Source organism: Equus caballus, chromosome 11, assembly GCF_041296265.1.
Source record: "Equus caballus isolate H_3958 breed thoroughbred chromosome 11, TB-T2T, whole genome shotgun sequence".
NCBI classification, from domain to species: Eukaryota; Metazoa; Chordata; class Mammalia; order Perissodactyla; family Equidae; genus Equus; species Equus caballus.
Window position 1 is genome coordinate 20,885,577 of NC_091694.1, and position 26,278 is coordinate 20,911,854.

The following is a 26,278-nucleotide window of genomic DNA, read 5'->3' on the forward strand; positions in this document are numbered from 1 at the left end:
TCTAAACTGGCCTTGCAGAAACAACTGACCAAGACACTGGCAGCCCGCTTCCTGCCCAGCCCGATCCCCACCACAGCCACAGCCATCTGTGCCCTGCCAGGGCCCCTGGCCCTCCGGCCTGCCCCTACAGCAGCCACCACCCTCTTCCCGGCTCCGATCCTGGGCCCAGCTCTGTTTCGTACCCCAACAGGAGCTGTCCGCCCTGCCACAGGACCCATCGTCTTTGCCCCGTATTAGCCCCTGGGGGAGGCGAGGGCTGATGTCCCAGCATTCGCCCTCCCCTTCCAACTCTCTGCGAGATGCCTCGGTTCCCTACATCCCACTAAGGACCCCCTTTTACAGCCTAGGGGTTCTGCCTGATCCAGGAGGAGCCGGCTAGTTTTAAGGGCAGCTGTGCTTCACACAGTCTGGAGATTGAACGAATCCCCTCCCCACCCGCAACCTAAGGACCATCCATCCCCACCCTCCTTTCCCTGGCCTTCCAGGGCTTGTCTTGGCCTCCCCTGTCCTTCCCAGCCTGACTTAGGGGGAGCAAACTGAGAAATCCCCAAGATCTATGCAAAACCCTAGCCCCAGCCCCACGGTGCTCTCATTTCCCCTACTCAAGACCTATACTCACATAGCAGAGGCCCTAGGAATCTAAACTCCTTCCAGCCTGGGTACAAGGCTGTGACCTCTACTCTCATGCCCCAGGAAGGAGGCCCTCCCCATTCACTGGCTTCTCTGGAGAATCACGGGAGATGAGGGACAGGTCTCAAGCTGGAGTGGATGCAAGGCTATCTGGACAGAGACGGTGGAGGCGTGATGGAAGTCTGTGGAGGAGAAAGGGGGCAATGCTAAGGTGGGGCCAAAAGCTTTGGGGGCTTCATCTGCTCTGACAGGATGGGGCTAGGATAGGAGCAGGTGAGGGGGATGTTCTGGCTGGGCCCAGTTTTAATAGAGGAAGTGATGAATCCCACAAAAGGACTCGCCTCTTAGCCTTTCACTGATTCTTCCTGAACCCCAGCTCTTCGGAGGGGGGGACTGGGTCTCCCTCAGACTATGGACCCAGCTAACACCGGATCGCCCCGCCCCCGAGGGCTCCCAAAGAGCTGTCCCCTCCAGCTCCTCACCCCAAACTGGTCCCTAGCACTCAAGGGGTTTCCTTCCTCCAACCTCCACCCCAAGCCCCCTCACTGTGAAGCTAAGCGGTGGGACACAGTCTGATATACTCTCAAGACCCATTTTCGTGCCGTCAAAGTTAATGCCACAACCCCCATCCTGCCCAGCACTGACCCCCAAACCCCACAATATGGGACTTTGCCAGTATCCACCTGTATCATCTTTTTTCTTTTTTTTAGGTATTTCCAATGGGAAAGCAAGAAAAGGGTGGGGGAGGGAAACTTTTTGATAACGGTTGTGGTTTTATTGTATCCAATGCATCAATAAACGAACTTTAAGCGCGAGTCTGTACGCGCCCTAACTTGCCTCGCCCAGCCCTGGCCAACTGCCCCTGCTCACCGCCCGTCTCGGGGAGAAGGCACGGGTACTGGAGCTTGCCTGGCTATAGTGTCTCACCTGTGCCAGGTGTGCATGGTGGCAGAAGCACGAAGTGGGCACAGGAAGTTGTGGGTCATAAGCTCACTTTGCAGCGTGTTGCGAGTGTCACCACCCTTCTGAGCCCCGACAGATCTGTCAGCTCCTGAGAAGCTGCTACTGGTTTGCCTTGTTCTGTTGAGGCATCTGAGGTAAGAAGGAAGGGCTAGAGGAGCACCTTGTCCAGCCTTCACCATGGCAGCAGGCTCATTTAAAACAGGTAATTTATAAATAGAAGTCCAGCTATTAGCTGAAAACAACCATAGGAAGGGGTGGAGACCGGCCCCCCTGGGTGTGATGTGCCCCACTGGGCACTGAGCAGCCACTCTGGCAACAAGAGCAGATAGTGCGCTCCTGCCCCCTGGTGGCTGGTGGAGAGCAGTGTCCCAGCCTCCGGGACGGGTAGGCATAGCACCTTGAAGAGGGAGAAGCGAAGGGTACAGTCATAGCCAGCCGGAGGCCATGGGCATTATAAACTCACAGGGCTAGAGAGGATCTAGAAGGTCATCTAAGCAACACCCGTCACCTCATAGATGAGAAAACTGAAGCCGGGAGAGGGGAAAGGCCTTGCTGAGTCACAAAGCCAGTGGGTGACTCAGCCCAGTCATTCGCTTCCACCTCACCCAATGAGGCCCATCTGCTCCCTGAGCAGGAAGAGGAAGCAAAACAATGGGGCAAGAGGTAACACAGAAAATTACACTTCCCGAGAGGCTGGCTTCTTCCAGCCAAGGTAAGGACAGCAGAAATGTCAGGGCGCTGGATGAGGGGCACCCCTAACACTAGCATGCACACACGTGTACACGTGTGCACACGTACACACACATACACAATACCTGAATGCCCTTTAGTCTAGGCCAGTGCCGTGTGTGTGTGTGTGTGTGTGTGTGTGTGTGTGTGTGTGTGTCATTGGCAGGAAGCCCAGAGGCGTGGGACCCCTGTGATTGGAACCAGACCCTACACTGGGCACTTCTGCATGGTAGTTCTGCTTCCTGTCCAGGACAGGTAGAAGGGACACTGACCCACAACTGCCTCAGGTCACAGCAAGGCAGACAGGATAAGAACTGAGGGTGGGGGGTAGGGGTTGGGGGCGCTAACCTAGATTATGTGCACTTCTCAGAGTTGGGAGGGAGCAAAAGTAGCCTGATCCTGGGACAGCTCAGCTGCCTGTCCTAGTGGGGGGCTCCCCTGCTGCTTGGGAAGGGCAGCTTGCCTAACCCCCCTTTCCCCTCAACCCATCTTCCAGAGCCCCAGCAGCTGGAATGGGGGTGGGAAGGTGAAGAAGGGATGGCAGCCATTCAGCCATCCAAGGAGCCGCTGCCCTTGTTCTTGCGGCTGAGGGGGAAGGCGGACTTGCTCTGGGGCTGGGTCATCTTGCTGGCCAGATAGACGAAGGGTTCCAGCAGGGAGCGGCGGTCAGCCACCGACACCTCCCACAGCTTCACCTTCTCTGACTTGGCCCAATGCTGAGCCACATCTGGGTCTACACGTCGCTGCTCCTGCAGGTCACACTTGTTGCCAAGGACCACGATGGTGACCTAGGGAAGAGGGACAGAGCAGAGGCCTGTGGATGGACCATGGACCTCTAGAATGGGTGTGAGGGCTGGTGACCACCTAGGAATCCTAGGAGAAGGAAAGTCTCAACGGCTGATGTCTCATCTCTTCCTATATTAAAAATCACAGACTAGGGGGAGGGAGATGGTTGCTCTTTTCTCTTTTTCTGTCCAAATTTTGGCCTCCATCTGGCCCTCCCTTCAAGAGTTTTATTATAAGCCCTATATTACCCATGCTTATTCATTACTAGTAGTCAGTTTCTAGCTAAACAACTGGTGAGGAAGCACTCCCAGAATGCCTGTGGCTTAAAGGGAGATTTGAGAACAGCAGGGCCTTCATAGCTAAGAGGACAGAATCATGATAAAGAAAGTAGGGCTCATGCCTCAGGTCAAGGAGCTCTTAAACTGAAGAGCAACCTCTTTGGTTGAGCTGCCTCAACATGTGGCCACCTCTGGGGGTGAAGACACCTTTCAGTGCCTTTCAATCCCCCTTTAGCTCCTAACCCATGTCCTGGCAAATGAATGAAAAACAGAGCCTAGCCAAGCCACCACAAGGCAGCCCAGGGCCCAGGCTCTCTCACCACTGGGGATCCCACACACACCTCCTTCTTGTCCTTGGATTTGTCGATTTCCTTCTTGAGCAGCTCCACGCGCTGAAAGGACTCTCGGCTGTCCGTGCTGTAGACCAGGACGTAGCCATCAGTGCAGGAAAAGCAGTGCCGGGGCAGCTCGGCCCCATCTCGGAGCCCCCGGGTGTCATAGAAACGCACCTGCTCCCGCACCCCCCGGTCAGTCTCAATGGAGCCCACATAGATATCCTCTTGCGTCTCAATCATCTCAGAACCTGGGATAAAATGAGGAGAAAACTCGTTTGTAGGGAGGAGGGAGATGGGAAACCTGAATGAATGAGTATATCCTGACAACCTGACCAGATAGGGAGAGAGAGAAATGTGGGGGGCTGAGGAGAGGGAGCCAGAGACTGAGTGGCAGGACTGGAATGATTTGAGGGAACAGATATTAATGTCATGCTCATACCATCCTAAGCAAAAGTGTGACTTGGGAGCTTTTCCTCCCTATCTAGGATATTGGGTTTCCTTCCTTCAGATGTCTTCAGTGTTGTAGGGTTGAGGGTCAAGATGTAGATGTGACTGACTCTTTGGGATGTAATAACCACTGGGAACAGCTAAAAGCTTTTGTGTGCTGTGATCAAATCCTACTCCTCATTCTTCAAATTCTTCCACCATTTCCCCGCCCCCAACAACACTCACCCACTACATGGTTCCCATACAGAAGCTGCTCCAGGATTGAAGTTTTGCCCACAGATGCCTGGCCACACACGACCACCTTGCAGCTCTTCCCCATGCTTAGCCTTCAACCTTGAAGAACAGAAGCACACTGGGTGAGGTGGGGTCAAAGAGGGCAGACCTCCCATAACTGAGAGCCCAAGTTCTGAACCGAATTCGCAGCCTCGGGGATTCAGCACTGTCCCCTACTCTAGTCAGGATGTATTGAAGTCATTTGTCTGTGTCCACTACTGGACAGGAAGCTGTATCTTATTGATCTTTGTCATTCTCAGTATCTGGCCAGGAAGTGACACAGCGCAGGTGCTCAATATATGTTGCCATAAAGGAGGAAGAGGATTGCTAGTTTAAAGGAACCACTGGCCAGTCCTTCTCTGTGCAAAGGATGCGGAGGACCAGTTGCTGAAGGGAGCTCTGGCTCAGCTTCCTCTCTTTAACGACGACTCCATGGAGAAATAAGCAGGAATACTACTTTGTGTGGATCTGTCTTAAGCCACTCTTCCTGGGGAGAATGAGCAAATAAGGAGGATATTTTGCTTTCCTGTATGACTTACCTAGGCAACAATCAATTACCTCTAATTCCCAGTCAAGTCCATGGCTAAGAACAACACACAAGAAAGGAATGAAGGAATCTAAAGAAAAAAGGCTTCGGAAAGGAGATAATTTTTTGCTACCCTTCGACTGACCCAGATGAGAAGGCTCAGACACAGAAACTCCTTCTCCGAAGCGGCCCCAGAGATCTCCCCGAAAACATCCCAAATACAGGCTTCCCAGAAGGAGCCCCAGACGAAGAGTTCCCCGGAGAGCAGAGATAGAGAGAACACACCCACAAGGGTCTCAAACAGAAACCTCTCCAGAGGAAACTCCTGAGTCAGACCCTCCTCCACCCCCGCAAGGGGCCCCATGTACGTAGGGAGCCCTGCAATTAAGGGATACCCCAAGGGAGCGCCCAGTGGGGACTCCGCCACAGATTTCCCCACGACGGGACCCCCAAGAGGGAATCACAAGCGACAGAAACCTGCCACCTAAAGCGGCCCAGACGCAGTGGCCGATCCCAGCCTGCCAGCTCCGTACCTCCCGGGGCCCTTGCAGCACCCCAGCCGGGCCCCTCCAGGAGCGCGGGGACCACGGGCGGGGCAAGGCGGTCGCAAGGGCTCCGTCCTTCCGTGTCGAGCCAGGCTCCGCTGGCCCCGCCCCCCAGCCTTCGTCCGGCAAGACAAATTCCGGCGGTGGGGAGTGGGCGCCGTCCTCACAGCGCCCCCAGAGGCCGGCGGGGGAAGTGACGGCTGAGACCTGGAGGCGGAGGTTGTGTGCACACGGTTCTAGGCTCGCCGGACGCGGCGTGCTGTTCTGGTGCGTCTGATGCACCAGATAGAGAAATGTTCTGTCTCTAAAGGGTACCATAATACAGTAACACTTCGTTTATTCAATCGTTTATTCCTCAGATGTCTTCTGAGCACCTACTCTGTGCCACGTACAGGACCAAAAGCTGAGAAAAAGCAAATTAGACACTGTAGCTGCTCATGAGAACGTCACCGTCTAGAAGAGGCAGACATCTAAACCAACAATTACAGTATAGCATGGCAAGACCTATCACAGAGGTGCTATGGGAGCACAGCAAAGGGGCATTTAACTTGGAGGCAGTGGGCATTATGGAGAACTCCCTGGAGGTCATGTCTGTGTTGAGGTTTGAAGGGCTTGGGAGGAAAGGGTGGAGAAAGCATGGCAAGAGTCATGGCATTTTCTGGAACTACAAAGACGTGAGTTCAATATTAATGGTGGAAAGGAGCCAAATAACCAAAGGCCTTAGGTGGTTGGCCAAAAAGTTCAAACTGTATCCTAATAGCAGTGGAAAGCCATTGATAGGTTTTACGCCAGTGAAGTGACATCAATTTTTGCTTTAAGAAGGTCACTCTGGCAGAAGTCTGAAGATTGGAGAGAGATGAGACTGGGGGGTCAGTTAGAAGACTTCGGTAGTATTCCAAGTTTTTAAAAAATTACAAGAACCTGGAAAGGGATGGAAAGGCGATAGATAGATTTGGGAGACATTTGGTAGGAGAATCAACAAGACTTGGTGATAAGTTAGGAGTCAGGAGTGAGAAAGAGGGAGGAGATCGTGATGTCTCCCGTCTTTCTCATTTGGTGACCAGATGAATGGTGATCCAATCAACAAGATAAGGAATTCGGGAAAAGAGAATCAAGTACCGCATTTGGTTTTTCTGTTGTTGAGGAGTGGAGAGAGAATGACAAGTTCAGTTTAAATATGTTAAGCCTTGGGGATTTGTGAAACATCCAAGAGCTATCCAGTAGATAGTTGGTTATACAGATCTGGAACTCAGAAAAAGAGGTCTAGGTTGGAGATGTCAACTGGGTTGAGAGTCATTGACAGATAAAGCTGTCGGAGTAGATGAGTTGCCTTAGATGCAGAGAGCACAAAGTGGGAAGATGGTGAAAGACTGCCTGCATTAGACTGTAGACTGTGAGCCATCGGCAGGCAGGGCAGGTGGTCTGTGAGTCTGTGCCATCCCACACTGAAGTAGGGGGAGTGGGCACTTTGAAGAGGGCTATCGAATGACTGGCTGGATGAATGACCTCTCCTCCAACCCACTGAGCCTCTCCCACCTTCCCCTACCCAGGGCTGAGTGTGTTTTCGTTCCCTTAGCCCTGTGATAGGCAGGGACCATGCAAGCAGCCTACGGACAAGGGCACATTCTGTTTTACTAGAGGAAGAGGGTAGATCCTTTTTAAGTGCCCACACCCCCTTCTTATTTTAGTTCCCCTTAGCTTTAAATTTTTAACCTCAAATCCGCCCAATTTAACCTCAGAAAACCCGAATTTAATTCAGGTTCACAAGTGTTATTGTTTGGGTGAGGGAAGTACTACAAAAACGGTTAGGCTGTGTCCTTGCCCTCTGAGTTCCCAATCCAGACTGCATTCGGCAAGACCAGCGTGCTGAGCAGGTAGTTTATACGAGGGGTGGGAGAACGAGGGACACTGGGGCAGGGACCTCACCCCGTGAGCTGCCTTATAAACTCCAGGGCAGGGTCTGGGGCGCCGTGCCACCCTCCCTAGCCTTAATGCTGAGTTGGCACTCCCAGGCAGCTGACATGAAAGCAGCCTCATAAAGGGGTCAGCGTCATTAGGGTGATGAACCAGTTGGTGCTTGGAGATCTGGAGGGGATGAAAGGCGCGGGATGAAGACGCCCTGCGTTCCCCTGGCTTGGTTGGGCAGGGCTTCCAGGGGCCGATGGACGCGGGGGAACTGGGCTCAAAGTGTCTCTTCTTGCCTTTCCCGGGAGGAAGCTGTGGACACACTTCAAGGTCGGGAAGGCAGTAGTGCGGGCGCTTTTTCCTTCCAGAGTCCTGGGTCACTGGGTCCCCACCCAACTCAGACTCCCCTGAACCTTACAGGAGATTCTCTAGGATTGGAAGTTGCTATGGCAACGAAGCTCTTGAAATACTGAGGAAAGCCAAAACCTAGAGAGGCGACATCCCCCCTGTACCGACCCACGGGTAAAGTGGCGCCCCCTACGCACAGGAACCGTCCCTGCGCCCCCGCCCCGGCGCGGAGACCACCGTGGACCTCCGGGGGCGGAAGGCCACTCTGGCCCCAAGCGGAGCCTCTCGTTGGTAGACGGGCTCGAGGGAGCCCCTCTGGGCGCAGCGCCGCTGAGCTGCTCGATGCTCCGACCGGAAGTGCTCTTCACCGTCTGCCTTCCACTCGGCTCTCTGGTCCCGGCGGTAAGATGGCGGCTGCCGCGGGGTGCGATGTGGTAATGGCGGCGACCGAGCCAGAGCTGCTCCACGACGAAGAAGCGAAGAGGTAACGGGTGGCAGGGTAGTGGAAGGGGCTAGCTTCTGCTCCGTGGCTCCGGGAAACCCGTCCCTGCCATGATACAGCCCCTAGGTGTGGAGGCGATGCCCCGCCCTCCGCGTCCCCCCATCTGAGATCAAGTCCGGATGGACCCCCTGAAGGGGCGCTCTCGGAGGTCGGCCCTCCCCTCCCGCTTCCGCCTGGGTGGGGAGCTGAGGCACAGCCTTGTTCCCCAGCAGAGAGGAAGGTCGTCCTGACTAGGGAAGCTAGTTCCCTGAGGGGCTCTGAGAGGTCTGTGGCGGGGTGGGGGAGGCTGCGCGGCGACGATGACGACTTCCTTACATCGCCCCCGACCCCCGCCCTCTCTTGTTAACTTCTGTGCGTTGTTATCAGCAGTTTACGTTTCCGAAGCCCGTGCTCTCCTCACCCCCTTCTCTCCGAAATTATACCCCAGCGAGCACTAGTCTGGGTCCGAGGTGATTGTGTGTCCATTATTGACCTGGTCGCCCTCCCCGCCCCCGGTTACGCCAGAAGTCGAAGATGGTAGAGAAAGAAGGAAGAGTGAGGGGCTTGTTTCATGCTCTACAAGTCAAACCCTTCCTCCGTCCTCCCTCCTAAGCTCCTCGTTCTTCCAGGACTGTTCTTTCTTAAGTGAGGAGCAAGGAGGAGGGCAGCTGCTTGGGCGCTGTTGGCACTGCTATGCAGCCGCAGTGGCTCGAGTTTGCCAGTCCGGACTAGCCAAGGGAGCTGCTGAGTGAGTGTTTTTCGAGAACACTCTGGATTCTGGCTGTAGCTAAGGCAGGTTGTTGGAAGTGGGGTTGGAACACAGTTGTGGGTAGTCATACTTATTCTAATCCTGAAGCAGAATTAGCAAGCAGATTTTGGAAGCTTGGAGCCCTTTTTTTTTTTTTTTTTATCAACTGCAAAGTAACTGACTACAATTTCCTCAGTCTCCTTTCCATATATTTCGTATCATTATACCAATCCAATTATGGCTTCAGTCTGGGTGATTGAGGTGGTGATGTAGAATTAGTACATGAGATCTGAAATCAAGATTCAGAGGGTTTTTACTATTCAGGCCAGAAATATGAGGTACTCATTGAAGCAGAATGAATGGTTATCAAGCTTAAGGGTAGTGACTGCAGCCAGTGTTCCAGGTTCCTTGACCTGTTGGGAGCTGAGAGGCTGGACAAAGTGTAATAGGTCCCTGGGATATCAGAGAAGTCAGGATATCAGAGTCTAGTCTCTCTCTTCTTAGTTTTGAGTTTTTACATCATTCCTAGTTCTTTCCACGTATTTAGAGTTAAGCGTCATCAGCATCATTAAGGAACTGCAGAATGGGAAACAAAGATCTCAACACAGAGCTTAAATTAATTGTAAGGATTTACTTTGGAAGGAGTTCTGTGGTTCTTTGTGCTATACATAGGGACTTGGGCTATATGTAATTTTTAAAAAAAAAACTCATCCGTTATAAATCTCTGAAGTAGGACTGTCCCTAATTTGAGTTTCACTTCAAAGCCCTCTATCTTAAAGTAAATCCTTTTCCTTAAAAAAAAAAAAATTACAGCCTTGGAGAATATTCTTATCATAGAACTGTAGTAAATGAACCTGAAGATAGATTAAAAAACATAAAATTGGTGATGCTGTAGTGTGAGCACGTTACACAAAAATATATGGTATTTGGTAGCAGTTCAACAAAATGGAGGAGAGTGTTGACTTATGTTAAGTGCCTTATTTCATGGAATTTAAGATGTCATTGATTGTAAAATGCACAATTTTTTGTCTGCCACCAAGAAAAAATAACTAAATTTAACTGAAAAAATGCATTGTTACCAAATAGACTTATATGACATATTTATATGTGACGTATTATATAGACATATTTATACAGATCTCTTTTAGACATAATAAAACATAGATGTTTATCATCTACCAGTTAGGTGTGGGCAAAGCAAAAGGAAAAGGTAGTGAAATAAAAATCAGTTTGACTTTCTGCCATATAAGGCATCCTTAGGAGGGTAAACATTGGGATCTGTTACTAAGAAAAGCTTCGTTTACCTATAGTTTTCCAATGCTGAAGATGGAGTGGGGGATTTGAAAGTCTTGGAGGAAGGTGGTGGTACATTTCACACTTATCTTGGGGTCCTCCATGTAGCTGTGGCAAAGGGCAGGGATAGGAACATCCTTTACAAGTGCCCTTTACTCTCTGCCTTGGTTAGTCATTTGGCCAAGTTCATGTCTCTTGTTACAGTCCGACTGCCAGTTCACTTGGGGACACGGGAGTTGATGAGTCTCTTGGGTTGTTTTTGTGAAGTCCAGCATGGAGTCCTTCCTTCCTTGCATGTTGGCTCAAGGACATCCTGCTGCTGCTGCTAAATTGTTACAGTCCCACAGGAGGCAAAATGAGAGGAGCTTTCAAGACACTGGACATCATGGTTGCAGCATTTTAAATAGCTCCATGTTTTATTTCCTTAGCTTTAGAATCTCTAGAGAGAAAAGAAATGGACTTCAATTTTTTTTGCCTGTCACTTTGACAAAGTTCTTTTTGCCCCATAGCAGCTGAGAGGCTAAAATAAAAGATGTATTAGTTGGCACTCCAAAATAGATCAGGGTTCTGTACATGAAGATTATTTCTCTTTGCCCACCAGAACAGATAAAGCTACTTGGGAGCCAGAGGGCTAAATTTCAGAAGTTTTACATATCAGCTAATTTAAGGCCTCACATTTTCCCGGGAAGTTGCTGATTGCTTTATCTAATATGTGAATACTTGTCTTGAGTGAAGGCTCTCTGGTCACTCTCCTGGGCTGGGGGGCAGCTTGGTCTCCACAGGTAGTCTTTCTTATGGTAAAATTGAAGGATTTCAAGTTGTTCATCAATAGAGGAAACACTTGTGTCACAGCATATAGCTGGCACGACTGGACAATGAGGCCTTGAAGAACCAATGGGAGCCATAGACTAAGGAACCAGGACATCCTTACCCGATTCCTTGACTGATAATCTTAACTTCTCTGTATCTGTTTTCCTGATGGATGTGAGCAAGAACAGTAATTAGTAGGCCCTTTGTTAGTACCTAGCTATTATAAACTCTTTGTGGATTTTGCCTTTTATTTCTCTATCCATGTTGTTGGTGGGTAGCACTGAACGCTGAATCTGTGTTCCAGGGTCTGCTGTAGTTGCTACTTGTTTCCTGCAGCTTCTTGGGAAGCTTTGGAATTTGTAGCCTTAATTGAAAAGCCTGTGGAGATGGCTTTCCCCACTCTTTTTCCTCACCCTGTTTTAAATTCTTAGGCATTTGTCCCCCTGAACTTTCTCTTAAAGTTCCAGGGCAGGCATCTAGACATTCAGTAAGCCTGCAAGCTGAATGGAAATTCATCTTTGACCTTAAGGCCAAATCATTGAGAAACACTGCTCTCAGCCTTCATTTTCATTTTGGTATACTTTAAGTGTGGGGTCAGAGATGAAGAAATGGGAGATGGGTCAGAAAAATCACGGATAAGGAAGGAATAAACCTAGGAATACAGAATCCTGACTACCAGCAAATTAATTGAATCCTGATGTTAAGTGGCAAAATTGTTAAATAATCATTACTGGAGAAAGGTAGAGTATAGAAGAAGGGTCTCTCTGTTCTTTGCTGCTTTAATTCAGATCTACGTGTTATCCAGAGTGAGGTAAATTGAGCAATGTTAATAAAATGTTGGGCCAAGTGAGTGGCAGTTGCTCTAGTGTCTAGTCCATTCCCAACGACCACAGCTCTGATTGGCTTAAAGCCCAGCCTTATTGTACATTCCAGCCAATGAGGGATTAGATTAGCCATTCAAGCTAGTATTTTAAAAGTTTTTAAAAGTTGAGTACTGGGCGCTTGCCTTTGCTTTCTTTCTCTAGGACTTTAGAAGATTGGAGAACAATGGCCAGCGGCTGCCTAGATGCCTTGTGGTCTGATGCAAAGTCCCTCTGAGAGCCCATTTCTCCCTTACTCCACTAATGTTTGGTCCCCTTCCTCCAGTGCTGAGTGATGTGGAAGTTACTTAGAGGTCGTTCCAGGTATTCTTTTAAACTGTCCAAATTTCAGCAGTGAGAGCAGGATTCAGAGTGCTAGTTGTTCCAATAGCCTGTTTGTTTTATTGGATTGACAATTTTTTTCTTCCCCAGCCAGATCAAAATGGCAGTTACTATGTTTTACCCCACCATTGGCGGGGATATGAGGTTGATGCTTTTGAGAATGGTAATATGATGAGGAATATTTCACTTTCAAAGTCTGATTCTGAGACCTAATATTCTATTGGCATGTGACTTAAAGTTTGTGTGAGAAGGCCATACTGTCATAAGCAAAGTGTTAACCATCTCTTCTGATTCTAATATTAAACTTTTGGGGAGGGAGTGCGAGGCAAGCAAGACCCTCTCTTATTCTCGGAGTTTCTGTCCTCAGAGTTCTTCCTTGGACAACTTGCTCTGGTGGTAGTCAACCACCCATTGAACTAAGGACCCAAGAGAACTTTAGAAGCAAAATATCAGTTGACAATCCAGACTCGCCACTCTGGCTCTCATCTCCACCCCCCTCCCCCCAAAAAAGCACTCAGAAAGCAGCCTTTTTCTTAATTGTAGTTCCTCAGTTCTAGATTTTTGATGGGTGCTAGATTTTTTATAGTATCCTCATAAGAGTTGTGGGAGATTTCACAAAATGGGGAACCAAGGCACAGAAAATGGTGAGTCTGGGGATACATTATGCAAACAAGCCTCTGGCCCATGCTGAAAAGCCAGTGACTGGTGTCTCGGAGTGGCTTCACGGAAGCTTGTCTCTCAGAGCAGCTTTGTGGCTGGGTGTCTTCTCCCCAGGGGTAAATGAAGGTCAGGTAGATAACACAGATTGTGACACCTCCCATTTAAGGATCTAGCATAAGTTTATAACTCACAGCTGAAGTGGGTATTTCCACGTGAATATCTTTCTGCATGCAGTGATGGGATTTCTGGCCAAATTGGTTGGTTGCTTGCTTGCTTGCTGTCTCCATTGAGTAAGAAAGACGTAGCCAGTTCCAGCATGCTGCCGGGTGTCCTTCCCTCCTTGAGCAGTAGAGAGTGCTACTGCCTTGTGTAGACTGTATCTGTGACTCCACTTGGTGCCTCTCAGTCCCTTCGGGATCTACCCCTGTTGAGCTTCCCCCTGAATGTCCAGCCAGAGAACAATTCAAACTGGTATGTTAGTAAGTTTTCATCTTCCTTGCCTTCCCTGTTTTTGGGGAGAGAGCAGGTGCTTCAGTTGTGCTTTATGTGAAAGTGCAGCTGTCTGTTATATAGGAAATTGGATAAAGGAAGCTGGGTAGCCCACCGTTACCAACAGGTAGCAGAGCCCACCCTCTGTTTTCTCTGGACCATTATAAAGCCTTTATTTGCACTCAGCATACAGTACCTTGCATTTAGCAAGCACTCAATCTGTGGAATTGTTCCAAGTCATATATGGCTTCCACCTATCTATGTGAAACTTAAATTGTCATTTCATCCTTAGATTAGTTAGAAGATAAAAAAGAAAAAAAGCATAATATGTATTTGGTAAGGTAGAATAAAAGTTAGGCTCCTGGGCACCTTTTACTTTATTCTCTCATGAAAGTCAGAGAGGGTACCACATGAAACAGGCCCTGCGACGTGCCTTTGGGGACAAGAGGTCTTGGACTGTGGGAAGGAGGGAGGAATTTTTGCTCTGAAACTGGCCAAGATCCCTTAAATTCTGAAGGGTGGAGGACATTTCTAGATCAACGGGCAACTAGTAAATTTGACTGAATAAAAGAAATAGGTGCAACAATCATAGAGTAAGGATGACATTTTGAAAGTAGTAAAAATAATAGGAAAGCATAAAGGATATTTAACTCATTGGCAGTATAAAGTATTATTGTTAATAGCCTGAGGGTGAAAAAAGAAAAGATTTATTTTTCTGAAGTTCTTGCCAATAAAATTATTCTCCAAAATCAGAGGCTCCTAAACACTCCTCTCCTCTAACAAAAGAAATCATTTTATCCTGATTTGTAATTTTAGCAAAGCTAGATGATTTGTCTTCCACACAGAAGTAGCAAAATGCATCAAGAAAACGAAAAAAAGAAAAAAAGACCTCATTCAAGCTGCTGCATCTGTTTTGGTTTAAACTATTAATACTATTGGAAGAGCTGAACTTTATTAAAAATATATTATTCTAGCCAAATACTTGAAATAAATAAAAGCAGTGCGGTATTTGTTTTTTTGTCATGAAAAACCTAATCAGCATTTCCTAGGTTACAAATGTTGCAGAATAGTGAACCCATACTGGTCTTTATTTTTCCTGCACTGAGGTAGAATAAAGCTTAAAGTGATACTGACAAACAATGCAGCATCTCATCCCTATTTTAATAATCTGCAAATATGTGATATGTGAAGCAGTTCCACAGAGAACCCAGCCATGTTGAGCATGTTTTAAAAACTACCACCCAGTAAGTCCTGCATTAGTGAAAGCTGACTAAAGTTTTTGAATACCTCTGTAATTGCTAAAAGATAGACTAGTTGGCCTAAGGCAAAGGTCTTGCTCAAGTGTATGACTTGGAAGTCTTTAGAGAGAAAATGGAAATTTTTATAGGGCATCTAATTTGGGGCACATTGCGGTGTCAGCTGTGGTGTTTTAATGTGTTTTTAATTTAGCTGAGCTGTAAATGTGCAAAGTTGGCTGGTGATCTTAAGCCCAGGTTGTCTGATTTGGTCACATGATGCTGAGCCCTGCTAAGACCTGTGTGATACCGAATGATTCCCTTGGCAGTGTTTGTTGGAGTAATTAGCGTCTGTGATGAATGAGTACTAAATTAGGAGAGAGGGAATGTAACTCCCTGATTGGAGGATGTATAGATTTTTAACACGTAGTCTAGAAGACCAGATTTTCAGAGCTGCAGTTTTCTGATTGATGAGGTTATTTCTGAAAATAAAGACATTTTAAAATAGCAAAGCAGACCAGGAGGGGAATGTCTTCTCCTTACTTCTGTCTGAGAGAAGGCTGCTGCCAGCCCTCCAGCACTGACCATGTTGTGGGAGACCTTCCCATCGTACATCCAAAGAGAACAGAGTTTTTTGAAAACTTTTAGGTAGCTATTTTCACAGGAATTTGTTGCTTGCTATTAAAGTGAAAGGGCTGGTTTGGTGGAGGTGGAGTCATTCCCAACATCTCTTGGTAAATCAGAGAGATAAAGCTTATTCTGTTTAGAGTTGACTCAAGGATTGGGTGGGAAACTGGATAAATTAGTTTTAATCTAAAAAGCGTAACACTAACAGGATCTAGTGGAAAAAAACATAGGACTCTAGGAATTAGAAAACCTGTGCAGCCACCTTGGGTGCTTCACTGACTCTTCCTGTGTTCGAGGACATGTATCACCATAACCACTTCAGAAGGGCATTGTGGAGATCTTCAAGGGGAATGCTTTGAAAATCTGAAAAAGCACTAGAGTGTAGCTGTTAATAGTCCCATCAAGTCAGTCATGGCCAAGTCTATATTTTGCTGTGGTATTATATTTCAGGGTTTAGTCTGAATTTTATTTTATGGTCATAGAAAATAATCTGTCGTTTAATTTAGTCCATTTTGGAATCTTTTCCTTTTTTTAGGTGGTCCAGGTGAACCCAGTTAATCCTAATTCTTCCTTTCTCAGTACTGATGTGTTTTAGTAGCTACCTGTTATAACCTCACTTGGTTATCAGATGAATTGACCCTGGCAGTGAGTGGAGTGACACATGCCACCGCCAGATTGCCCTCAATTCCAGTGTTAACCAGCTCTTCTCCTTCTTTTCCAGTCCCACGCCTTTGACATCTCATCCTTCAGTCCCTTTGCTGTAAGGGCAACTTGAACAAGCTTCAGCCCTTTCTCAGACTCCCAGGGCAGGACTTGAATGGATTTGACCCTGGAATTGTTCCTGATGCAGCCTTGTTCAGTTCTTGCTGCTGCCATGCTGGATTCCAAAGATCCACTCTTTCCTCGGCTGGTCTCTCAGGGTCAGGCCCATTGGTTAAAGCTTGTCTTGTATCTGGTGGGGAGGTTCAGAATGAAGGAGGGACTCCACTTTGGGCATTGGACCTGGAGGCAAAAAATAAGCATTCACTCTAAAAGCACTAAGTGCCCATTGTTTAGGCAGCTGTTAATCAACCATGTTTCTATGAAAATAAGTCCTTTTTCATGAGGCAGTTGTGTGGGAATAGCTAATTCTGGCCTGATGCTGTGCAGTGAGGTTAAAAACATGGTAACTTGTCACAACACAATTCTTGTTCTTTCTGCTGTGGGCTGACTCTACATTACTCGCTTTGTTTGCTCTAGAATGGAATCTACTCACCATTTACTAAATGAAATGCATTTCTTGGGGGAGGCAAAGTCCAGTTCACTAGGTCTTGCATCTTAAAGAGAAAGGAGCCTTGCTCTATGACTAATTGTTAGGAATGTCATATAGCTATTTAAATCCAGATTGTCGTTTTTGAGTTGGATTTTATTCTGGGGCTGTTTTGTATCTTAGTTTAAAGAAATTCATATTCATTGCCTATGTCTTGTTACTAGCAGTACAGATTAATTTTTAAAGTCTTAGGCAAAGCTAGAAGTGAGCATTAGAAAGCTTACTTAGCAGAGTAGAAAGTAAAGAAGCTTTGGAATCGACAGGTGTGGGTCAACATCCTGACCATAAGCCAGTTTTTAACCTCTATGCCTTAATTTCCTCCTTTGAAAAATGGCAAGCATGAAACTCACCTGGTAAGAAGATAATGCATGGAAAGTACCTGGCCTCAATAATTATTACTAATCTTCCACAGAAATCATCCTTTGCATATTTGCTAGAAGCCAGTGCTGAACTCACTTGCTTCCCTGGGGGTTAGTGTTTCAGGAAAGAAAGGGCACCTGTCAGTAGCTCTACAGATCGTTTCACCTTTAACTAACAAGCCTTATGCTGCTGACAGCGTTTGTTGGTTTTCCTCAAGGATTTGTGTATTCTTAGTCACCAGCCAACAAGAGAAGACTAGAACTTCTCAGGTGCCGTTTGGGCCTGCTATTTCCTTTGAATTTACTACTCCTTTTCTTTACAGGAATTTGACTCAACTTTTGAAATCCAGTGTTGGGGAAGCCCTTTCTTCAAATCTCTTGGCACGTCTACTCTTAAAGGATAGGCTCCTCATGGGTTTTATAATGCTTTGCTTAGAGTTATAGGATGGTGTACACCATGTAGAAAGACTGCAGTTGGTCCCATAAGTCTTGCAGTTGAGGGATTCTTCTTGAGGACTTCTAATAGCAGGTGGTCTGTTTACAGCATTGTGACAGTTGGTATAATAAAATTACTCAAGCAGATTTATATCCATCACAGTTCAAATCTGTCACCATGTATAGGTTATTCCCATTTTCCTTCTCCTTTCTTCTAGCAGCCTTTTGGTGTTAGTAGGGCTTGTCAGGACAGTGATGAAAAGTGGAAAGGGAGATCACCTAAATAAAAGGAAGGTGGTTTTGCCGGTTTGTAGTTTAAAATATGTAAGTAAATAAATCACCAATCTCCCCAATGCTGATGTCCATAGAATCAAGCTGTAGACTACCATACTATTGCCAAGGTTAAGAACTATGTACTTCTGTCCTCACTTCAGGGAGCCCTTGAACTGGGTTATTTGCATGTGTGGAGGACAGGAAAAGAAACAGAGATTCTTCCCTATATTAAAAATACATTGCAGTATTGATTTTGGTAAAGAATTATCTTTGTCACTCAAGCTGGTCAGAAGAATGATTTGGGATATCTTTGATAGAAGTTACTGGTTTGTTGTTCTTTTAAAACCTTGTCTGTTTTGATTCTAGTTCTTTGGTCAGGAATATAATTCTCAGTTATATAACATTGTTCCTTTTGGAAAGTATAATTTGTTGAATGGCACGGCTTCAAGAAATGGATCTTGGGGTAGGACAAAAATTCTGATATTACCCGCTCGGTGGTTATACAGGGTACTACAGGGATGGCAGAGGGGGCATTAAGTACCCACCTAGACTTGATGGGCAGAGGGAACACTAGTAGATGGGTACTTCTTAGAGCATGGCACTGGCAGCCTATACCTTGTATGTCCCTGTCATTCAACTTCTTGGTCTCTGCTGTCACTCAACCCTGTCCTTCATCTTAAACACCAATATGCTGTGCTTTTAACTCCTTTGCTGCCTGCTTTTGCTCTGCTTGTCCTTCCAGTGACAAATGCATGAGCCACTTTTCAGGAGAATAAATCATCAAAACTCTAAGAATGTGACCCATTTCACATTGAGAAATCAGTTGTCCCTGAATGGAATTACCTGTAGCCAGTTTTTTGTAAGTTTGCTAAAGTGGCAGCAGTTGTGCCACAATGGAAAGGAGATAAATATAAAGATTAGTTTCTGTGAGAGAATGTGTAAATTTGCCTGTCCTAAGGGGAATGACTAGAGGCGGGAATGGCAAGGCAGGCAGCATGAGAGAGGTTTCCTTGTTTTAGTTTGAATATATCTAAGTGACAAAAAATAGCATCTGAAGAACTTGGATTCTTTCATTAGAACCTCCTTTTGGTCCATCAGCCCATTGAACAAATGTATAAATTCTTTCATGTATCACACTAACTTTTAGCTCAGTGTGCCAGGGGCTCTAGACCAAAGATTGCTCCCATGACATTACAGAGGTTGTGCCCTAGGTCAAGTAACATGATTCTCTTTCTCTTTCCTTTCCAGGGAAGCAGAGTCTTTCAAGGAACAAGGAAATGCATACTATGCCAAGAAAGATTACAATGAAGCTTATAACTATTATACAAAAGCCATAGGTGAGGACCTAGTGCTTATGCTGGAAAATAATTTGCCAAATACTATTATAAATAGCTCCTCTCTAAGAAGTAGCCTTTTGCCTGGTGGGTTGATAACTGTTACTCTGTGAACTCCTTCAGGCTTAATGACTTCATGAGGAATTACTTTTCTAGCCCAAGTGGGTAGTTCTTCTTTTGGCAAATTGAAGGCAATTCCAGAAATTCTAGATGTTATGGCAAAAAGATACCCACCTAAATCCATTTCCAGTTCATTTACTATCCTAGAAAATGGTCTGTGTAGATTTTATCAGGTCTTAGTTACCTCCATGCTCAATTTGCCAGGATATTTCAATCCCATGTCAGCGTTTTTCTCACCTAACTTGCTTACGGGCTCCGCACCCCCCAAATCAACAAATGCAAATACATTTCATATCTTACTACATAAAAACACAATTCATTAAGACAAGGGTGCTGACTTCCCCCCGAAAGATAATCACTGTACTTTAAAGCTAAGTATAAATAATTTTTTAATAACTTATTTTCTTTTTAAGTTGGTTGCACCATTGCTGCTGTCCGTTTTCACAGGTAGTCAAAAATTTAGCCATGGCATTTTGAAGAGTGTGTCAGCATTCCTGTTATAGTTTGATTGCCTTGATAGAGTTCTGAGGGAGATGGCCCCGGAGTTTTTAAAGCAGTGACCCATGCTAAACTTTGTTTTACATTCTTCTGCCTTTACTGTAGATATGTGTCCTAAAAATGCTAGCTATTATGGAAATCGGGCAGCCACCTTGATGATGCTTGGAAGGTTCCGGGAAGCTCTTGGAGATGCACAGCAGTCAGTGAGGTTGGATGACAGTTTCGTCCGGGTATGTAATGGGGCTGTTTGGGGAGGACTCAGTTGCTGCTGTTGAGTTCTTCTAGCCCAGGGTGTGTCCATCGTGACGCTATTGACATTTGGGGCTAGATAATTCTTTGTTGTGGGGGGCTATCCTGTGCATTGTAGGATGTTTAGCAGTATCCCTGGCCTTCAGCCACTAGATAGCAGTAGCACCCCCTCCTTTGTCAGTTGTGACAACCAGAAATGTTTCTAACATTGCTAACTGTCCCACGGAAGGCAGAATCAGCCCTGCTTGAGAACCATTGCTCTGGTCGTTTTCCTCCCACGTTGGTTTTGTGTGGATGTTTGTGGCTGCTGTTGATTTCTCTCTGCTTAGCCAATCATGCTCCTTTTCTTCCCTCTTCATGTTTGTTTTTATAGGGGCATCTACGAGAGGGCAAATGCCACCTATCTTTAGGGAATGCCATGGCAGCATGTCGCAGTTTCCAGAGAGCCCTAGAACTGGATCACAAAAATGCTCAGGCACAACAAGAGGTATGTGTCTAACCCTGTTTGTATCCAAAGAGGCAGTGTAGTATATTGGGAAAGAATAGCGCCCTGAGAGTCAGAACTGAGATCTGGTCTCACTTCTGCTGCAAGCCACACCTGGGTGAGTGTAGGCAAGTTTCATAGACTCTGAGCCTCTGCTTCCTTATCTGTAAAAGGGTTTTGAATATGATTTATAGCTTTAGAAATCTGTGAAAACTGGAGGGTTTCTGAGATGGCTGGGTGGATAGGCAGATGCTTCAAGGAACTGATTTAAATGAAGTTAAAGAATTTAAGTAAATTCAAATTCTGATTAAATTGATAGCAGGCAAAACATGTTTTAGTTCCATCTCCATATACACCCAGTTAACCTCTGGATGCATTTTAGTGAGAATCTTAAAACTTCTGTTCAATCCCTGATGGTGCCTTACCTTTATTTTGTATATATCAAGGTATGATGCTTGTATTCCTGACTTTAAGTTCAAACTGAGGGTGAAAGCTGGGCCTTAACCTTTCTGTTAAGGAGTCTTGACTGCGTCTTTACCAACTTGGTTTGTGAAAAGTCTGTGGTTCTAATTTTCTTGAAGTAAAAAATTCATTGAAGTCTTGTTGACTTTTGTGGTTGTTGAATCTACAACTTTTTTTTTTATTATTAAAACTTTTCCTATCTGATTTTCTGGTATAGTTCAAGAATGCTAATGCAGTCATAGAATATGAGAAAATAGCAGAGACGGATTTTGAGAAGCGGGATTTTCGGAAGGTAAAGTACGACCATGAGGAAATCTCATCTACCCTTTCTCACACAGTCCTATTTTCTGGGTGGGTGTGTGTGTGCGCACACGATAATTAAGAGGGGCAATAGACTAGTGAATTATCACTTCAATTTGACTGTTCTTTGTCTCTTTTTTTTTAAGACTGTATAATTTCTTTTTTAGAACAGTTTTAGGTTCACAGCAAAATTGAGAGGAAGGTACAGAAATTTCCCATATATCCCCTGCCCCCACACATGCTTAGCCTCCTCCTTTGTCAACATGCCCCACCAGAGGTACATTTGTTACAACCAAGTTTTTGGCAGTTATGAATAAAACTGCTATAAACATTCACGTGCAGGTTTTTGTGTGGATGTAAGTTTTTACCTCTTTTGGGTAGATACCAAGAAGTGCGATTAATGGATCCATATGGTGGGAGTATGTTTAGTTTTGCAAGAAACTGCCAAACTGTCTTCCAAAGTGGCTGTACCAGTTTGCATTCCCGCCACCAGTGAATGAGAGTTCCTGTTGTTCTGTATCCTTGCTAGCATTTAAATTTTTTTTGCTAACTTATTTTCGTAGTTATATTTGACTTTATGATAAAAAAGCAAAATGAGTTTACTTGAGTTTGTTCCTGTTTTTAATGTAAGATAGTGGTGTAAAAGTGTGCCAGTTAATAGAGAAAAAGCCAGTTGGAATTAAATATTGGATTTGGATAATCCATTTTTATTTGAATAACGAGAGCTAATTTTGACTCCTGCTTTATGCATACAGGATGGAGCTGTAAATCTAAAATGGAGAGAGGCCCCTTTTACGTTTTTGAATAGCATATGTAACCTTTCGTCCCTACCCTTTTGATACTGGGCCTTTCTGCAGAAGCTTACTACTCTGCTTTATGGAGCTGTGTGATAGTTCATGAAAATTTACATGCCAAAAGGGTTGACAAATCTGAAACATGAGAAAGGTATAAAAGTTCTAGGTATCTTTCTAGATCTTGTGGTTATGCCTCATCTCTGTAATTCCTAACTCCTTTCTTTAGATGGTACTTGGAAGTATCTTTCGCTACAGTTTCAAAAGGCGAGGTGAATGGCCCCTAAAAACCACTGATTAGGATCGATATTTAGGATCATTTAAAAGAAGTTTGTGAGTACCATCCAGGGAATGGAGTTGTCACTTCATAGGTGGGAATTTGCTCAGTGCTTTCTGTAGCAGGTGCTCAATAAATGTTTGATAAAAGGATGTAATTAAAAATCATTCTTAAGTCACACACTGTGAAGGTCTTTTATTTGGTAATAAATATATCTGATTAGCTTATGCAGAGTCCCAGCATTAACTTATTAGCATCCCTCTTCTGTCCATTGGTTTTAATAAGTACAGTGTCTTTGTAGTGTGATTCATAAGTTTCTTTTGTGTGTGTGTGTGTTTGAAAAGCAATTCTGCCTCCTGTCCTGTTTTCTGAGGTTTACACAGGCAAAAGCTTTGTCTCCAAAGACGGTCTTTTGGGTTTCTTTTCTCTCTTGCCCACTCTGGAGCCAGAATCCCTAGTTTGTGACAGAATCCTCTGTTTGTGACATCCCAGCCCCCCCACTGTAGCTCATGGTGATGTCACAAATGAAGAATTATGATCCTGGCAGGGGAAGCAGATGAACTTGGAAGAAACAAAGATCTTCTTTGCCTGCAGCTGTCCCTAGTCATGGGGAGGTGGGGGGTGGGAAGTGAAGCACTGAGCCTCCAACTGCTACCCCCCGACGCTGAGCAGAACCATCTCCGTACAGAACGCTGGGAAGGCAGCAGGGTGTGGCTGCTTACATTTTGACTGACTGCTGCCCCCCCCATCCCCTTCTTTTCCCATTTAAGGGGGAAAATTAGTACCTTGACTTTACATCATACCTGAATTTTCATGTTGTCCTTAGAACTTCCAGGATAGTAACGTGTGCCGTTGAAGGAGAGGCGTCCCTCCCATTGTTCTGTCGGGACTGCAGAAAGTCTTCCCAGTAGAACCGCTCATGCTGTTTACTTGTTTCCTCATATTTTCACATTTAAATGTTCAAATAAGTGCTTTTTCTGGTTCAAAAGGTAGAAAGTATAAGCAAATACTCAGTGGTGAGTGTTGCCCCAAACTTGATCTTCATCTGCCTAGTTCTTAGCGCCTAAGGTAACCACCGTTTGTGTTTCTTCTGTTTCTTTCCACAGTTTTGTTCTACATATATAAGCAAATACAAATATAGATTTTTAATTTTCTTCTTTTTTTTTTTTGCGTGAAAGGTAATATCCTATATGTAGTTTTGTACCTTGCTTTTTTCCATTTAACGGACCTTGGAAGAACGTCTTCCCTCTATTTTAGAGCCACACAGTATCCATTATGTGAGTGTCTGCCTTAACTAACCAGTCTCCTGTTGATGGAATTTGAGTTATAAACTGCTTCTCAGTTTTCAGACTTTCTCTTTTTCTGATTACCATGGCCAGATTCTCAGAGGGAATGGATGTTCCTGAACTCCATATTTCTCCTTTGAGTTAGTTATTCTTAGAGAAGAATATGATTCAGCAGGGATCTCCCAGAAATAGCAGCTAAACCAAAAATGAGAGCTCAAAGAACAAACTTCTGAAAAGAGAAAATGGAAATATATGGAGAGCCTTTATGAAACTGAAAGATTGAACTAATCCCAACTGTGTGTGTGAGAGAGAGAGAGAGATACTTGGCTTTTGGTTTGTGTAGCAACATGTTGGGTATAGTAATCTGATACGGTCTATTTAGAACCCATTAAAATGAACTATTTCATTGGTATATTTCTGTACTAAAACAGCAGTGGAAGAATGGCCAGCAGGGTAGTCAGTGAGATGTGAGGCTTGTGGCACAGGAAGGAGGGAACTGTGAGCACTTTGAGTGACAGAGAGAGCAATGATTCATACTAGGTTATTCTTGGTATTCCATGTCTTAATAGGCTAAGCATGATGAATTATGCAAAGTAGCAAATAGCAATATTTCTGCACTAGCAGGGTGAGTTTTGATCACAGTCCCTATGGATATGATTCTCTGTGGAGGCAGCTTAGCATGGTGATTAAGGTTAGAGGCCTTGGAGTCTTAGCGTCTAAGATAATTGCTGTTTCTGTTACTTACTACTTTTGGTGACCTTGAACAAATTACTTGATCTCTGTGCTTCAGTTCTCTCATCAGTAAAAGAAGGGTAATAATATTACCTACGTCATAAAATTGTCACGAGCATTGAATGGGTTGATACATAAAGTACTCAGTAAATGTTTGCTGTCATCATTATCATCTGGATCAACTGCTCTCATTTCAGTGGTTTAATCAAATGAATTAGGTATGTTTTTAAACTCTGATTTTACTTTCCTTTGAATCCCTCTTTTACCTGTGACCAAACTAAAGACATTTCTAGAATCCTGGCTGAAGAACCTTATTTGCTTTTCTTCCTCAAATAGGTTGTTTTCTGCATGGACCGTGCCCTAGAATTTGCCCCTGCCTGCCATCGCTTCAAAATCCTCAAAGCAGAATGTTTAGCAATGCTGGGTCGTTATCCAGAAGCACAGTCTGTGGCCAGGTATGAAGTCAGGCCAGTTCTGCATTGAAATGCCAGATACCACTGGACGAATGCTGTCTGGGGGCTCTCTACAACCAGAGCTACCATATGTCCTGTAGGTGGGCCAGGTAGGGCTGATCAGACCTTCCTAGGACTTAAAGCCAAAGGTTAGACTGGATTTGTATAGTATAGTAGGTACTTGAGCTGTATGTGAAAGAACAGATGTGTGAATTATTTTGTTTTTTTGTTTTTAAATGTCCTTTTCTTTCTATTCCAGGGGTTTGCAAACTCTGTAAAGGTCCAGATAGTAAATATTTTTGGCTTTGCAGGCCATATGGTCTCTGTTGCAACTATTCAACTCTGCCATTATAGTGCAAAAGCAGCCATAGATAATAGATATGTTAACAATGTGGCTTGGTTTCATTAAAATTTTATTTCCAGAAACTGGTGGCAGGCAGGATTTGGCCTGTCGGCTATAGTTTGCCAACCTCTGTTCTAATGAAGATTGTGAGACACAAGAAGTATGTTAAATATAGGTGATTTATTTTGGGAAGAGTTCTTGGGAATCTTTCTACCTTTGGATACTTTCCATACTAGATACATGGTCAAGAAAAAACCTGGCCACAGGTTAGTAGTGATGGGGAGATCAACCCACAGCTAAATGTGCCCCTTTCTGGCTATTGCAGTGACATTTTACGAATGGATTCCACCAATGCAGATGCTCTGTATGTACGAGGGCTTTGCCTTTATTATGAAGATTGTATTGAGAAGGCGGTTCAGTTTTTTGTACAGGCTCTCAGGATGGCTCCTGATCACGAGAAGGCCTGTGTTGCTTGCAGAGTAAGTTCTAGGCACCAGATCTGGGTGGGAAAGAAAGCTTCCTTTTTGAGCCTTTAAGAGAGTTAGAATGGAGGGTTTTAGAATCACAAGGAACGTGATGCCTCCTCTTCCTGCCTTGCCAGGATGCTCGGTCCTTTCCTTAGAAATGATTTCAAGACTACTTTTATTTGCCTGAAAGGTAAATGTGATCAGATAGGGTCAAATCTTTCTTTTTAATATCTAAGTGTGTTTTCTTTTCTTTTTTTCTTCCTTCAGTGAAGAAAAGATAGTAATGCTTATCCTAGGGAGTGGAGGTAAACTCTGGGTAACACAGGTCTCACTGGTATTCTTTTGTAAATCTTGGTTTCCCCTGTCCACTCTGTAGGAAGCACCAGTGAGGAACAAATAGCTCAGATGGTGGGGTGGGGTGGGAGGCTGTGTGATGCTAAACTACTGGAATCTCAGAAATTGCAAACAGCCTCTGGCCTCTCCGTGCAGTGGTCTGAGGCTCTGGATGTGAACTGACCTCCCTTGCTTTTCTCTGTAGAACGCCAAAGCACTTAAAGCAAAGAAAGAAGATGGGAATAAAGCCTTTAAAGAAGGAAATTACAAGCTAGCATATGAACTGTACACAGAAGCCCTGGGGATAGACCCCAACAATATAAAAACAAATGCTAAACTCTACTGTAATCGGGGTACGGTTAATTCCAAGGTAAGCACTTGGTCTGGGTCTTGGGGCCTGTGGAGCTATTTTTAAGAGACATCAGAGAGGTCTTGGGAAAGCTGCCCAATCAGGGTAAACCAGA

General features: G+C 45.2%; 3 protein-coding genes across 26 annotated transcripts in view; 2 read left to right on the forward strand and 1 right to left on the reverse strand.

Moving 5' to 3' along the window:
• The window catches only part of ZNF385C (zinc finger protein 385C), a 51,575-nt gene extending 50,130 nt beyond the window's left edge, over positions 1-1,445 (forward strand). For all 13 annotated transcript variants that reach the window (XM_005597389.4, XM_023652520.2, XM_023652519.2 and 10 more), the window contains one exon: positions 1-1,445. In XM_005597389.4, coding sequence (XP_005597446.1) covers positions 1-237 — 237 coding nt within the window. In that variant the 3' untranslated portion in view covers positions 238-1,445.
• NKIRAS2 (NFKB inhibitor interacting Ras like 2) lies at positions 1,384-7,619 on the reverse strand. The gene is made up of 4 exons (XM_005597387.3): positions 5,501-7,619; positions 4,394-4,501; positions 3,728-3,969; positions 1,384-3,110 (listed from the first exon to the last, which is right to left on the reverse strand). The coding sequence occupies exons 2-4, from the start codon at positions 4,485-4,487 to the stop codon at positions 2,871-2,873; spliced, it is 576 nt and encodes a 191-aa protein (XP_005597444.1). The 5' UTR covers positions 4,488-4,501; positions 5,501-7,619; the 3' UTR covers positions 1,384-2,870.
• Positions 7,345-26,278, forward strand: part of DNAJC7 (DnaJ heat shock protein family (Hsp40) member C7) — a 26,870-nt gene continuing 7,936 nt past the window's right edge. For 2 of the 12 annotated variants that reach the window (XM_070227279.1, XM_070227278.1), the window contains exons 1-10: positions 7,641-7,747; positions 7,838-8,249; positions 16,032-16,230; positions 18,935-19,023; positions 19,744-19,868; positions 20,261-20,374; positions 21,051-21,125; positions 24,556-24,674; positions 25,340-25,493; positions 26,020-26,184. In XM_070227279.1, the coding sequence (XP_070083380.1) occupies positions 19,746-19,868; positions 20,261-20,374; positions 21,051-21,125; positions 24,556-24,674; positions 25,340-25,493; positions 26,020-26,184 (750 nt within the window). In that variant the 5' untranslated portion in view covers positions 7,641-7,747; positions 7,838-8,249; positions 16,032-16,230; positions 18,935-19,023; positions 19,744-19,745. Of the gene's footprint in view, positions 7,387-7,564; positions 7,748-7,835; positions 8,250-12,037; positions 12,282-16,031; positions 16,231-18,934; positions 19,024-19,743; positions 19,869-20,260; positions 20,375-21,050; positions 21,126-24,555; positions 24,675-25,339; positions 25,494-26,019; positions 26,185-26,278 lie in introns of those variants that run through there. The other 10 variants (XM_070227276.1, XM_070227274.1, XM_001495382.6 and 7 more) reach the window with 8 other exon arrangements.